Source organism: Squalius cephalus (assembly GCF_949319135.1).
Source record: "Squalius cephalus genome assembly, chromosome: 1".
In the NCBI taxonomy this organism is placed as follows: domain Eukaryota; kingdom Metazoa; phylum Chordata; class Actinopteri; order Cypriniformes; family Leuciscidae; genus Squalius; species Squalius cephalus.
Window position 1 is genome coordinate 60,066,997 of NC_137122.1, and position 15,477 is coordinate 60,082,473.

General features: G+C 38.7%; 1 protein-coding gene across 2 annotated transcripts in view; it reads left to right on the forward strand.

Moving 5' to 3' along the window:
* The window catches only part of hid1a (HID1 domain containing a), a 40,983-nt gene that overhangs the window by 11,424 nt on the left and 14,082 nt on the right, over positions 1-15,477 (forward strand). For both annotated transcript variants that reach the window (XR_013822816.1, XM_079886723.1), the window contains exons 3-12: positions 48-218; positions 1,128-1,250; positions 6,574-6,680; positions 7,575-7,691; positions 9,421-9,616; positions 10,087-10,143; positions 10,230-10,370; positions 11,122-11,212; positions 12,065-12,216; positions 14,966-15,044. Coding sequence is in view for 1 of the 2 variants with exons in the window: in XM_079886723.1 (XP_079742849.1) it covers positions 48-218; positions 1,128-1,250; positions 6,574-6,680; positions 7,575-7,691; positions 9,421-9,616; positions 10,087-10,143; positions 10,230-10,370; positions 11,122-11,212; positions 12,065-12,216; positions 14,966-15,044 (1,234 nt within the window). In the remaining variant the exon portion in view is untranslated. The remainder of the gene's footprint in view (positions 1-47; positions 219-1,127; positions 1,251-6,573; positions 6,681-7,574; positions 7,692-9,420; positions 9,617-10,086; positions 10,144-10,229; positions 10,371-11,121; positions 11,213-12,064; positions 12,217-14,965; positions 15,045-15,477) is intronic.

The window sequence follows — 15,477 nt, forward strand, 5'->3', positions numbered from 1 at the left end:
TGTGTGTGTGTGTGTGTGTGTGTGTGTGTGTGTGTGTGTGGTCGCAGGCGGTGGAGAAGCTGGTTCAGGGCGCTGAGTCCGGTTGTCCCACGGAGAAGGAGAAGCAGATGGTGCTGAACTGCAGTCGAATGCTCACTCGAATCCTGCCCTACATCTTCGAGGACCAGGACTGGAGAGGCTTCTTCTGGTCCACCATCCCTGGCGCCGGCAGAGCGGGGGTGAGGAGGACCACCACGATGATGATGAGGATCTGAATAATAACCTTTTAGTGCTATCAGCAACCACAGAAACCGATATTCATCCATGTAACTTCAAACCTGTAGTTAAGTGCGTTCAGAAATAGCAGTGTAGCATTATGAAACGCTCTCAAATGAACGTCCCTCAGCATACAGTACATCCACACAAGCACATTTATGCATTTTCGTTGTGTCTCAGTTAGGGATGCACCAATATGAACATTTTGGCCGTACCGATAACCGATCTTTTTTTTTTTTCATATTTGAAAGCCGATAACCGATATATTGGCTGATAAATCTAAATCCAAGTTTTTGTATAATTTTTGAGAGCCTGATTACAAAAAACAAAAGCCTCACTATTAAAATCCATGTCCCAAACACACAATTATAATGATGTTCTCATGATCATTTTATCTTGTGCTGCACTTAACTCGCCTATATTTTCCTTTTTTGAAGAGATTTCAATCATATTTCAAGCAATTCAAATCCATCATGTTGAACAGTGCACATCTGAAGTGTCTCAGCTGAAGGAAATAACACATTATTTATCGGCTTTAATAAATCAGCCAAATTTTCTTATCAGGCCGATAACGATAACATTGAAAATGAACATATATCGGCCGATACCGATATGGCGACCGATATATCGTGCATCCCTAGTCTTAGTTGTGGTTGGTTATTTGCTCTAGGAGAAATCCGACTTCCTAAGAATCAATTTCAACCTATTTTACATTTCAGATTTCAAATATTATGACCAAAGGGCTGTTATAAACAGATACATTATAGTAAACGGATACATTATAGTCATAGATTATAGGTAAAAACACAAGTACACTATAAGTAATAAGTAAACCAGTTGAAGTACAGTATTATTTTTTCTTCTCTGGATAGATGGATGATATGGAGGATGAGGATGAAGGGGCGCGTCCGCTGGCCGAGTCTCTCCTACTGGCTCTTGCTGACTTGCTTTTCTGTCCAGAATTCACCGTTCAAAGCCACAAGAGAGGAAGACCTGTGAGTTCAACACTGTTAGATTTGTAGCTCATCATCTGTACAAGTTGTGTTTTCAGACAGTGAGGATTTTCAGTCAGGATTTAGACCGTACCATAGTACTGAGACAGCTCTCATTAGAGTTACAAATGATTTGCTCTTATCATCCGATCGTGGTTGTGTCTCTCTATTAGTGTTACTCGATCTTAGTGCTGCGTTTGACACTATCGACCACAACATTCTTTTAAATAGACTAGAAAACTATGTTGGCATTAGTGGAATTGCACTAGCATGGTTTAAATCATACTTATCTGACCGTTATCAGTTTGTAGCAGTAAATGAAGAGATGTCTCATCGATCACAAGTTCAGTATGGCGTACCACAAGGCTCAGTACTAGGACCACTGCTGTTCACTCTGTACATGCTACCATTAGGAGATATCATTAGGAAACATCAGGGATTAAAGTTCTCCGTCGCTACGACGGATTTCCGTTAATTGCAGGGTTCCAGTCTGTCCTTAATGTCTTAAATTCACTTTTCATAATTTTAAGGCCGTAAATAGGCTTTCATTTCTCAAATAGTGTAATAAATAGTGTAATAAAATAGTATCGCCTCACTGTATATAAAGTGCAAAAGAAACTACGAGCATGCAACGCCGTTACGTTGTAAATTACCCGAAATAAAAGTAATGCAGTTATGATTTTCATTCTATTCACCAGGAGCAGTTTCCATGTTTCATTAACAGTTATTGTTAGTATTGTGTATTCACCATGGCAACTGTCGTTTCCATATTAACCCCAAAATGCCACTAGTCATTTAAAATGCCACAGTCATTTAAAAATATTAACAATAACACAAAGAAAAACTTTGTGTTATTGTTAATATTTTTAAATGACTGTAGTGGCTCATACCAACATTGTATTAACAAAAACTAGTTTGGGACTGCTATTTAATAGCTTTAGCATAGGCCTAATGTTTATTTATTAGTACTAGTCTTTACTATTAGTCATATTCTTACAATTTATGTTAAGTAAAGGGGAAAAGTACTTGTGTGTGTTAACAAATTTTGTGTAAACATGTTATAATTTGCCTATATATAATAAATAAATATATATATCTATATATAGGCAAATTATAACATGTTTACACAAAATTTGTTAACACACACAAGTACTTTTCCCCTTTACTTAACTAAAGTTTAAACGTGTTATAATTTGCCTATATATAGATATATATATATATATATATATATATATATATATATATATACTTATTGCGCCTACTGGCAATATTAAAGCGGTTTAAAACGTCTCCCCTTAAAACGCTATTGGTCTCGACTATTTAAAAAGTTAAAGGAATATGACTTGGCCTTTTTTTCACTTTAATCCCTGAAACATGGAATTTGCTTTCACTGTTATGCTGATGATACTCAGCTTTATATTTCTTCATGCCCTGACGAAACTTACCAATTCACAAAATTTACGGAATGCATAGCGGATATAAAAAATTGGATGACTCGTAATTTCCTACTTCTAAATTCTTAAAAAACAGAGATTCTAATTATTGGACAAAAAACTTCCTCACGTAATAACCTAGAATACTGTCTAACACTCGATGGCTGCTCTGTTAAGTCTTCGTCGTCGGTTAGGAACCTGGGTGTGCTCTTTGATACCAATCTTTCATTTGAAAGTCACATGTCTAGTATCTGTAAAACTGCATTTTTCCATCTTAAAAATATATCTAAATTACGACATAAGCTTTCAATGAAAAATGCAGAACAGTTAGTTCATGCGTTCATGACCTCAAGGCTAGATTATTGTAATGCTCTACTGGGTGGTTGCCCTGCACGCTTAATAAACAAACTACAGCTAGTTCAAAACGCAGCAGCTCTACTGGTTGCGATATTAAACATCATATATATTTTAAAATCCTGCTAATTACTTACAATGCATTAAAGGGTACATAACACACATAGTTTCTGCCAATCTCATGGTAATCTTGAGTACCTATAGAGTAGTATTGCATCCTTCATATCCCCGAAGAGTCTTTAGTTTTATCAGATTTATAAAGACAGGGACGCTGTACTGCTTCTGTCTGAAAACAGCCGAGCTCCTGGAGTCTCTAAACGTTCGTGTTGTTTATATTAAATGTACCTACGTGCCGATTGCCAAGAAAACACAGACATTTGATGCAGTTTTACTCACCGCCTGCAATTCAGACTCATGACCGGGATATTTTATCGCTGGGACCCCTTCATCTTTCAGTTTCAGTTCAAACAATCTGCAAATCCAGCGTCGAACTGGGCCTTGTTTATAAAACATTCGTCACCGAAATGCCGGGATGAAACAAACACACTTGCACAACTCTGTTGCTGTCCCGGAAAAACGAACTGTTCCCTTATCGCTGGGTTCTTTGGGAATCTGAACAAGATTATCTTTCCCTCACAACCAAAAACACACAGTAACACTTTACAATAAGGTTCATTAGTTAACATTAGTTAATGCATTAACTAACATGAACTAACAATGAGCAATACATTTGTTACAGTATATATTATTCTTTGTTAATGTTAGTTAATAAAAATCCAGCTGTTCATTGTTTGTTCATGTTAGTTCACAGTGCATTAACTAATGTTAACAAATACAACCTTTGATTTTAATAAAGTATTAGTATATGTTGAAATTAATATTAACTAAGATTAATAAATGCTAAAGAAGTATTGTTCATTCTTAGTTCATGTTAATTAAGGTAGTTAACTAATGAACCTTATTGTAAAGTGTTACCACGTCTTTGGTGACATTGTTGATTTTGTGAGGTCTTTCTCGAGCAACATTCGAGCAACATCGAGCAACAAAGCGCATTGATGGGCGTTTCCCTGTTTCCCAAAAGCAATTTAGGCTTACGATGCTTTTGGGAAACGCAGCCATGTTGGATGTGTGTTCATGCGCTCTTCCAGGAGAAGTGCCCATACGAGGAATGTAATATATATATATATACCATATGACTTTTTGACTTTATACAGGGCCATACTCGGAAAAAACTTTCCAAAACTTCAACTGTAAGTGTGTTTGGCACAGAAATACTCCGTCGAACGTCCAACTGGTTTTTTGAAACTTTGCCCATGTTTGGCCTGAGAATCCAACTCTTCAACCGTGTAAATAAGTCAGAATGCATGAAATAGCATTAGACGTCCCCTTTAAATGGTTTAGCTCCCCAGTACTTGAGCATTATAGTCCTTCACGTCTATTGCGGTCTCAAAATTTTGGCCAGTTCATAATATACATCAAATATATATCAATATATCAAAATCAAATATCAAATATCAAAATATTAGATATCAAAATCGACTGCTGGCGGTAGATCATTTTCCTATTTACCACCTAAACTAAACTATTTAGGCATACATTTAAAATAGTGTGTTTCGGGTTTCATTGGCTCCTATGTTCCCTCATGTTCAGTCTCTGTGTATTTAAACCCTCTGTTCAGTTTATTTATTGTCTGATGTCTTTAAGTTTGGTGTGTGTTGCTCCTGTTTTCTTCTCCTGTCACTTCCCGATTTAGATAGCAGAGTGTTTTGCTTGGTTTATTTAGTTTAATAAAGTTTAACTGCTGCTAATGGATCCTCTACTTGCTTCCTTGTGCAACCAACCCATGACAGCAGAAATCTTACAGTCCCCCTGTAGTCCACAATTTTATCCCTTAAAACTCTTCTTTGATCACCAAAATGTCATATTTAAAATTTTTTTCCTTGAAATAAATTTCTTCATGCCTTAAAATATCTTGAATGTAACTCGACACCCTTGCCTCATTTAGTATGCCCGGTTCTATGAATATGCAAATGAGCCCCGCCTCCACTCACTCACTCAGCTCAGAGATCCACTGGTTGACGATCACACGTTGATCTGATTGGTTACAAGGTAGTTTGTGACATCAGAAACACCAGCGATTTCAAAGCGTGTGTTTGAGACTGTCTTTGGTTCACTGCAGTTTTAAGGAGCAAATACTCAGCAATGCTGTCGACTTATGAATTTACACATGAGTTTGTCTTAAAGCACATTAAAAACACCACATAGACACATAAACAACTTTAAAATCTGGATTTTACACCACAGGGGGACTTTAAAAGTATTTTACCTTTTTCATTTATGTATGACTGACATTAAGCATCACATTAAGTTTATTAGTTTTCCTTAACCGATGTAATCCAAATGGATGGACATTTGATGCACAATTCTAATACATACATCTTAAATTTAGGCCTAAATATATATTTTCCAAGTGTTTAGTGAAGGGCTTGAGACTGTGTTTGTGGTCTTGTGGTGCCATCAGCCAATCAGTGTTCCCATGACATCATCATCATCATCATCATCATCGACCAGCTCTGGTCTTTATCATTTATCCAGTCTTTAGCATTTACCAGTAATCAAGAGTGTCTCAACTCTGGCCCTTAAAAGGTCCACTTTTCTTGCAGAGTTTAGCTCCAACCCTGATCAATACACTTGAACAAGTCAATCAAGGTCTTCAGGATTACCAGAAAGACACAAGTTTGATCAAGGCTGGAGCTAAACTCCTGGTCTAGGGGACCGTTGTGTGAGGATGCGACCAGTCTTTAGAAATGTTTCGGTGTTCAACGTATTTACTCCAGTTCAAACGGCATCATGCGGTGTGACAGGGTTCCCACGCGTCCTGGAAAACCTGGAATACTAATGACCAATTATCCAGTCCTGGAAAAACACATGGAAAATCAGAGAAAACATAAATAGTCCTGGAAAAATCGTGAAAATTATTTTTAAATGTTCTTGATCATTAAAGAACTGGTCGAAACGACTAACGTTAGCAACAGAAAGCGCTCCGTTCAGGGATAAGTTCAAAGATTTTTGGGTGCATTGTATTATGTTTCTACATTTTATTAAAGTGCCCCTATTATGCTATTATGACAGATGCTTTTTGCAGACAATTTTTTTAATAATGCCTTTATTTATGGAGACTGCAGTTGGGGGAAGAGGGAAGGAAAGGGCCTAGGCAGTCGGTATAACGTGTTCATTATAATAAAGTGAAGAGTTTAACTTCAGAAGCTTGGTGTGTGTGTGTGTGTGTGTGTGTGTGTGTGTGTGTGTGTGTGTGTGTGTGCAATATATTTCTGATTTTATAGTTAAGTCATAGCCATAGAGTGCATGTTTTTTTAAGACTTATGAGATTTGAAATGTCCTGGATAAGTCCTGGAATGATCTCTGAAAAAGAGTGTGAATATGTCAGCGCTGTAATGAAACGGCAGTAGTTGACTGTCGTCAGTCGGTGTGTGATCTGCACTAAACTCAGTGTCGGACTGCTCTTGTGTCGCGCGCAGGAGTCGGTGGAGGACATGCAGGCGCTGGACAGCTGCGAGTACATCTGGGAGGCCGGCGTGGGCTTCGCTCAGTCCCCCCCGCTCAACTACATCCACGACCTCAACAGGTGAGAGTGAGTGAGTCCTTTCCCATGCCCACACGTGTGTGTGTGTGTGTGTTTGAGTTTCCTTTTAATCAGTAACCACACAAGACGGCTAAAAGCCCGGACCTGTTTTTCCACTGAAACGGATGATCAGATTAGTCTACATTCTCTCTCTGTGTGTGTGTGTGTGTGTGTGTGTGTGTGTGTGTGTGTTTTTGTGATTTATGAGGACAGAAATTTGTATAATGACATGGGTAGTACACTGGTATTACAGCGTGTGTGTGTGTTAGAGGGTCACACAGGAGTGGATTTTCAAACCTCTCCCGTTCCACTCCCACAAAAAAAAAAAATCCGGTCCGATCCCAATCCCACGAAAAAACTGGGGGAAAATCCCGTCCCAATCCCAGAAGAAAGACTCCCAGTCCTTTCTCCCGTGTTGTTTTATTGAATTGAAAGCCATCTTAAACAATGCATAAACATTAAGTTTCATGTAAATCATCCATGCAAACACACACAGATACAGGCACACACACACACACACGCACACACACACATTACGCCGTCTTTCTCAACTCGTGAACATTTTTCGGTGACTTCAGACTGGCCGGAAATGTGGCTTTCATGTCTGACTCCATTTTGATTTTGATTTACGGGGAAGCCTTCTTCTTCTTCTATAAATTATTGGTGGTTAGCATTGGCTTATCAAACGTTACGGGTTGGAGCACGTCATTCACTTAACCAGAGCCACACCAAAGCAAACAGGAGAGCAGAAAAGAACGAGAATTGAGTTCAAAATTAAAATATATAGTTTGTTTGTATAAACGGTTTATTTGTGTATAAAAATGGGTATCAGTGTTATTACGATTCCCGGTCCCGCCCACTCCCGCTGACTGTGTGTGTGTGTGTGTGTGTGTATAGGTCTGAGCTGCTGAGGTTGCTGCTCACCTGCTTCTCAGAGGCCATGTACCTGCCGCCGACAGCAGAGAACAGTCTCCTCAACCCCTGGGTCTCCTTCTTCTGCTCTGCGGAGAACAGGTCAGGCTCCACGGGACACACACAAGACAAACACAACACTCCCCAGTCAAACACCTGCAGACTCACCAGTGTGTTTGCTTAGTCAAGCCTCCAGTCCTAAGCCTTAAACTGCATGTAAGCTTCATTGTGGGTTCGTTTTGATCTGGGCTTGTAAGAAACCAGGCAGGCGAGTTTGATCAAGGTTGGAGTTAAACTCTGCGAGAAAGAGGACCTTAAGGGCCAGAGTTGGATGCTCTTATTGAGACTAGCCTTTAGAAATCACACCAAATAGAATTAAATGGGTGTGATGTCAAGTTAGGTATTAAAGTTTTGCTTAGCATAAATGTTTCGTTGTTAAACGTATTTACTCCACTTCAAACGGTCTTATGCGGTGTGAATACGTCAGCATTCATGTAATGAAATGGCTAAAAAACAGAGACGCAACCAGTAAAAAAATAAATAAAATTCGAATATGCAATTTCAAAATAAGACATCCAAAATAACACCCCAGCAACCATCCAGAACTCTCTAGTAGCTGCATAGCAATACCTACCTAGCAACACCTTAACAACCACCCAGAGATCGCTAGTAGCTGCATAGCAATACCTACCTAGCAACACCTTAACAACCACCCAGAGATCGCTAGTAGCTGCATAGCAATACCTACCTAGCAACACCTTAACAACCACCCAGAGATCGCTAGTAGCTGCATAGCAATACCTACCTAGCAACACCCCAACAACCATCCAGAAATCGCTAGTAGCTGCATAGCAATACCTACCTAGCAACACCTTAACAACCACCCAGAGATCGCTAGTAGCTGCATAGCAATACCTAGCAACACCTTAACAACCATCCAGAAATATCTAGTATCTGCATAGCGAACTCTAGCAACACCCCAACATTTCAATTAAATTCACATTTATTTGTATAGCGCTTTTCTCAATACACATCGAATCAAAGCAGCTTTACAGAAAAATGCATTAGTCCACATTACAATTTAGAGTGATCTGTTATCAGAGGAAACTAAGTTATGTATTTCAGAAATGTACATATACAAATAACAGTTAGCTAAAAAGTAATGAATACTTGTTTGTTAACAAATTATGGCATAGAAAATTGTAGCATTTGTGTGTGTTGATGCAGACTTTGCTTCATCTGAAGTCTTCGCTAACCAACTATCCAGAACTGTCTAGTAACTGCATAGCGACTCCCTAACAACCATCCAGAACTCTCTACTAACTGCATAGCGACTCCCTAACAACCATCCAGAACTCTCTACTAACTGCATAGCGACACCCTAACAACCATCCAGAACTCTTTAGTAACTGCATAGCGACTCCCTAACAACCATCCAGAACTCTCTACTAACTGCATAGCGACTCCCTAACAACCATCCAGAACTGTCTAGTAACTGCATAGCGACTCCCTAACAACCATCCAGAACTCTCTACTAACTGCATAGCGACTCTCTAACAACCATCCAGAACTCTTTAGTAACTGCATAGCGACACCCTAACAACCATCCAGAACTCTCTACTAACTGCATAGCGACACCCTAACAACCATCCAGAACTCTTTAGTAACTGCATAGCGACACCCTAACAACCATCCAGAACTCTCTACTAACTGCATAGCGACACCCTAACAACCATCCAGAACTCTCTACTAACTGCATAGTGACTCCCTAACAACCAACAACTATCCCTCCCTCCCTCTCTCTCTCTCTATCTCTCTCTCTCTCTCTCAGGCACGCTCTGCCTCTCTTCACCTCTCTGCTGAACGTGGTGTGCGCTTACGACCCCGTGGGCTACGGGATCCCCTACAACCACCTGCTGTTCTCCGACTACCGGGAGCAGCTGGTGGAGCAGGCGGTGCAGATCCTCATCGTGAGCCTGGAGCACGAGGGCCGCCCCCCCTCCCCCGTCAGCATGGAGGAGCAGGACGTGAGCAACACACACACACTCAACACATCCGCTGAAACGATTTTTAATGTTTTTAAAAAAAAGTCTCTTCTGCTCACCAAGGCTGCATTTATTTGATTCAAAAATTAAAAAACAGTAATATTGTTAAATATGGTTACAATTTAAAATAACTGTTTTCTATGTGAATATATAGTAAAGTGTAATTTATTACTGTGATCAAAGCTGTATTTTCAGCATCATTACTCCAGTCTTCAGTGTCACATGATCCTTCAGAAATCATTCTAATATGAGGATTTGATGATCAAGAAACATTTATTATTATTATCAGTGTTAAAAAACAGTTATTTACATTTTTATTTCAGGATTCTTTGATGAATAGAAAGTTCAAAAGAACAGCATTTATCTGAAATAGAAGCTTTAGTCACATTAAACACTGCTGTTCTGCTGATTATTATGTGAGCTACACCTTCTCTTTTTCTCTCCGCTCGTAGTCCGTCGGTCCGAATAACCTGTTCGTGAATTACCTGTCCAGAATTCACAGGGAGGAGGTACGGAGAGACTCTTACGATACGTCCTGATAATACACAGCGTTGTTCTGTTGATGTGTGCGAGCTGCTGTTCCTCGTGTCTGCAGGATTACGACTTTGTCCTGAAAGGTTTGGCGCGCCTGCTGACCAACCCGCTCACCCAGACATACCTGCCCAACTCCACCAAGAAGATCCAGTTTCACCAGGAACTGCTGGTGCTGTTCTGGAAACTCTGCGACTTCAACAAAGTAAGAGATCGGGTGCTTTAAAGGGGTGGTGTAATGCCCTTTTCACAAGATGTAAAATAAATCTCTGATGTCCCCAGAGTGTGTGTGAAGTTTGAGCTCAAAATACCCCACAGATATTTTTATAGCATGTTAAAATTGTCACTTTTTGAGGGTGAGCAAAAACACACCGTTTTTGTGTGTGTCCCTTTAAATGCAAATGAGCTGCTGCTCCCAGCACAGGGGGCGGAGCTTCAACAGCTTGCACTCACACACACATGCACTGAACATTTCAAAAACATTTAGCCTTTTATGTTCAAACCGGATTCAAACAATGATGGAGAGACTCAAGAAGAAAAGACAACATGTAGAAGCAACAGGGCGTTTCTGAATGGTTAGTTGATGAATTTATGAAGCTTATGTGTAGTTATCTTCTAGTCATTGATTAGCATATTCTGTCATGATAATCTATAAATTGTGTTCAGGGGGCGGGGTTTATGCAAATTCTAGGGTTGGTGATGTCACTAACCCGGGAGGAATGTGGTGTAGTCTCTACCAGCCGTTTGTTGTAGTCCTTAAAAAGTGATTTCTTTAAAAGCAAATATCTCCCTTTGCTTTGAACTTTGAGCGTTGTAACTTTGCAGATTTTGTTTATGCTCAAACAGCAACATTACACACTAACTAAAGTTAGAAAAGTGAAATCATAATCAACCACCCCTTTAATAACAGTCCAGATCCTAAACATCGCACATAATCCCTCCGTTTTCTGTTTCAGAAATTCCTGTTCTTTGTGCTGAAGAGCAGCGATGTGTTGGACATATTAGTGCCGATCCTGTTCTACCTGAACGACGCCCGAGCCGACCAGTGTAAGAGCTTGTGGCAATAGCCAACAATACATTGAATGGGTCAAAATTATCGATTTTTCTTTTATGCCAAAAATCATGAGGATATTAAGTAAAGATCATGTTCCATGAAGATATTTAGTAAATTTCCTACCGTAAATATATAAAACATGTATTTTTGTGAGTGAATGCAGCACAATCGCCAACAGAAATGAACAACTTTAAAGCAGATTTTCTCAATGCACCTTCAGATTTCAGATCTTCATAATAGTTGTATCTCGACCAAATATCGTCCTATCCTAACAAACCACACATCAATGGAAAGATTATTTATTCAGCATATGATGCATGAATCTCAATTTCAAAATTGTGACCCATGTGACCCAGGTTTTGTGGTCCAGGGTCACAAATGAAGATGTTTTTAATATTCTCTCATTCTTCTTCTGGTTCATCCATTGTAGGTCCAAACATTCACGCATTAAAAAGTATAAAATTACATCATAAAAGTGGATCGAGTGGTTTAATCCAAGTCTTCTGAAGAGACACGATTGCTTTATATGATATGCAGATTTAATTGGGTCTTTTATTCAAATATACAGTAAAAACTGTAATATTGTGAAATATTATGACAAAGTAAATCAGCTGTTTTCTGTGAATATATAGTGAAGTGTAATTTATTCCTGTGATCAAAGCATCATTACTCCAGTCTTCATTGTCACATGATCCTTCAGAAATCACTCTAATATGAGGATTTGATGAGAGTTTTCACCTTCTCTGTCCCTTGGATTTAAACTGTTTCTGGACCTGTTGCGGTCTGTATGTAGACGACTGTTGTCATGCTCGTGATGTTGTGAGTGTGTGTGTGTTGATCTTCAGCACGGGTCGGGCTCATGCACATCGGCGTCTTCATTCTGCTTCTGCTGAGCGGAGAGAGGAACTTCGGCGTGCGTCTGAACAAGCCGTACTCGCTTCACGTCCCCATGGACATCCCAGTGTTCACCGGCACACACGCAGACCTGCTCATAGTGGTGAGATCATTAGTTATCAACTTAGGGGCCGCTTACACAACACTGTTATAACAGAAAACCCTCAATAACCATTTTAATGTGTTCTGGCCACACAACAACAGTGTTTGGGGCTCGAGAACGCTAACTTTGAAACAGGGTCCAAGGTGCAAGTGTTGAAAATTTGTGTGAAAAACATTATCATCTCTATGGAAGTAAAATAATGTCAAATGTTTTTGAAACAAAAAGCCTGTTGAATTGCACTACTTGAAAAAAAATAGGCATTGCATTAACCATGCTTGCATTTTAATGCATTGTATTTTTAGGGCTTGCATTTTTATGGGCTGAAATTCAACATGGTTGAATATTTAAGCTGTGAATATTTCAATTAAAAACATTTCAAACACATTTTCATTATTAAAAATTCAATAATCTATATTCACCTTTCATATTTCACTTCCAAATTATTCAAACTGTTTAAAAATACAACCTATAATATTCAACAGGCAATTTTCGGTCCATTTTATTTCGCTTTGAAAATTCGCTTCCACAAATTCGGTGGTTCAAATTCGACAGAAAATATTACGTTGACATCCATGAACTGCAGGAAGAGCAGTAGATTACCGAGCGTACTCTCCATCTGCTGTTAGTCGGCTTCACCAGCAGGTGGTGCAAAAGCTCGTGTTGTTGACGAAGACAGAGCAACAGTTAGAGCAAGCCATTCATTCATAAAACTCATTTAACAGCAATGCAAGTGTATTTGTGATTATTATGACGGCGGTTTTATGTTAAATTCAGTGTCTTCACAGTTACTTTCCCTGTGTAGCCTACAAGCATCTTTCTCTACCGTGAACAAGATTATAATGTTATTCCCCGATGCGGATACAGATCCAATATTACATTTTTGAGGTTGACATATATTTCTCTTGGTTGTTTAGTTGCCTTAACTTTATATTGTGGCGATGTGCTGCATGCAAGCTATTAGGGTTTCCCTCAATACTTAAGGATTCACCAGCTGGACATATAAAACGCTTAACGTATAGCTTAATGGACTAATTACAGTGATATAAAAGACCAAACTCGTTTAATGCTGAGCGTTTCCCAGTGATCGACTGGCATAAAGTTGGCTTGACGTTGGACATTCGCACATTTAGGGACCGTCTCTAAAGTGTATACGACTTTACACGTTTCTAACTTCAATAGCATTTGAATAGAACGACTTACAGTCAAAAACCAACTATAAAGTGTTCATGTAGTGTCAGGCATAATGCGCACCCTTTGGATTTTTTATATTTATTCAATTAAAGTTTGCTATTGAAGTTAGAAACGTGTATGCCAGTGTTTTATGCAACTTTTGAGACGGTCCCTAAATGTGCGAATGTCCAATGTCAAGCCAATTTTACATTTATTAGGCTACATTTAGTCATTTATTTAGCAGACGCTTTTATCCAAAGCGATTTACAGTTAAACTAACAATAGGAGGACAACAATATGCAAGTGCTATCTCTTCCCAGTTTAAGCTAATGCAATACACGTAGGCATAGCCTACTATACTATACTATAGCCTACTGTAGAGAGAGAAGAGAAGAGAAGAGAAGAGAAGAGAAGAGAAGAGAAGAGAAGAGAAGAGAAGAGAAGAGAAGAGAAGAGAAGAGAAGAGAGAAAGTGTTGATTTTATGCCAGTATCACGAAACGCTCTGCATGAAACTTTGCGCGTTACGTTCATATTCTTAGTCCATCGAGCCTATATAGTAGCCTACAGCCTACATCCCCAATAAGGTGCGAGTTTGGTCTTTTATATCACTGTATTAGTCCATAAACTACGTTAAGCGTTTTGTCCCGACAGAAGGGGAATCCTCGAGTGTGAGGTATTGAGGGAAACCGATTATAATCCTGTTCATAGGTTGAGAAAGCTGATGACATGTAGGCTACACAGGGAAAGTGACAATGAAGTTATTGAATGAAACATAAACACAGCTTTTGTGTCTTTATCATCTTTTCCGCATATATACTGACACAGATAATCATTTTCATTTTATGAATGAATGGCTTGCTCTAACTGTTGCTGGTCTTCGTCAACAACACGCGCTTTTGCACCACCTGCTGGTGAGGTCGAGTAACAGCAGATGAGGAGTATCTCGGTAATCTACTGCTCTTCCTGCAGTTCATGGATGTCAACGTAATATTTTCTGTCGAATTTGAACCACCGAATTTGTGGAAGCGAATTTTCAAAGTGAAATAAAATGGACCGAAAATTGCCTGTTGAATATTATAGGTTGTATTTTTAAACAGTTTGAATATTTTGGAAGTGAAATATGAAAGGTGAATATGGATTATTGAATTTTTAATAATAAAAATGTGTTTGAAATGTTTTTAATTGAAATATTCACAGCTTAAATATTCAACCATGTTGAATTTCAGCCCATAAAAATGCAAGCCCTAAAATACAATGCATTAAAATGCAAGCATGGTTAATGCAATGCCTATTTTTTTTCAAGTAGTGCAATTCAACAGGCTTTTTGTTTCAAAAACATTTGACATTATTTTACTTCCATACATCTCCGCGCAAACTTCAAAAACGTGAACCTGTGAGAATGCCGACATGTGTATTACGTGTTAAGTCTATAGATATGAGCGTTTGATTATATGTGTGCACAGGCGTGTAAGTCTTTCTTTCAATTCACACAAAGGTTTATTAATATGTTGGTTTTGCGTCTGGTTTGAATAGAATCATATGAGGTGTTTTAATCTCTTAAACTGGTTACGTCTGCAGGTTTTCCACAAGATAATAACCAGTGGCCATCAGCGCTTGCAGCCGCTCTATGACTGCCTGCTCACTATTGTGGTGAACGGTGAGTAATGGCAGTGTCTGCGTTTGCACAGGGCTTTACCTGGATTCACATTTCATCATCGGTTATGTCACAGAAAACAGTTTTCTCTTTCATATGCTGAGAGACTAGATGATTTATTCCACTTAGACTGAGGCTATTTCCATTAAACCCTCGCACTTTGTAACACATGAACGTTACAAACGTTTGACCTGAAAAAAAAACCCTTGAAGCCCTAAAATCATACTTGTTTTATTTCATTTTGATAATATTTTTTTCTAGTTTTTAATGTATTTTTTGTCAATTTTTGTTATTTTTGATTATATGTACCTTTAAATGATTTGATCAATAAATAATAAATAAATAGTAATGTAAGCACATTCCTCACATTCTTCACTTAAATTCAATATACCTCACAATTTCATGCATAACCCTTTTAATTCAGCTCAAAATATCT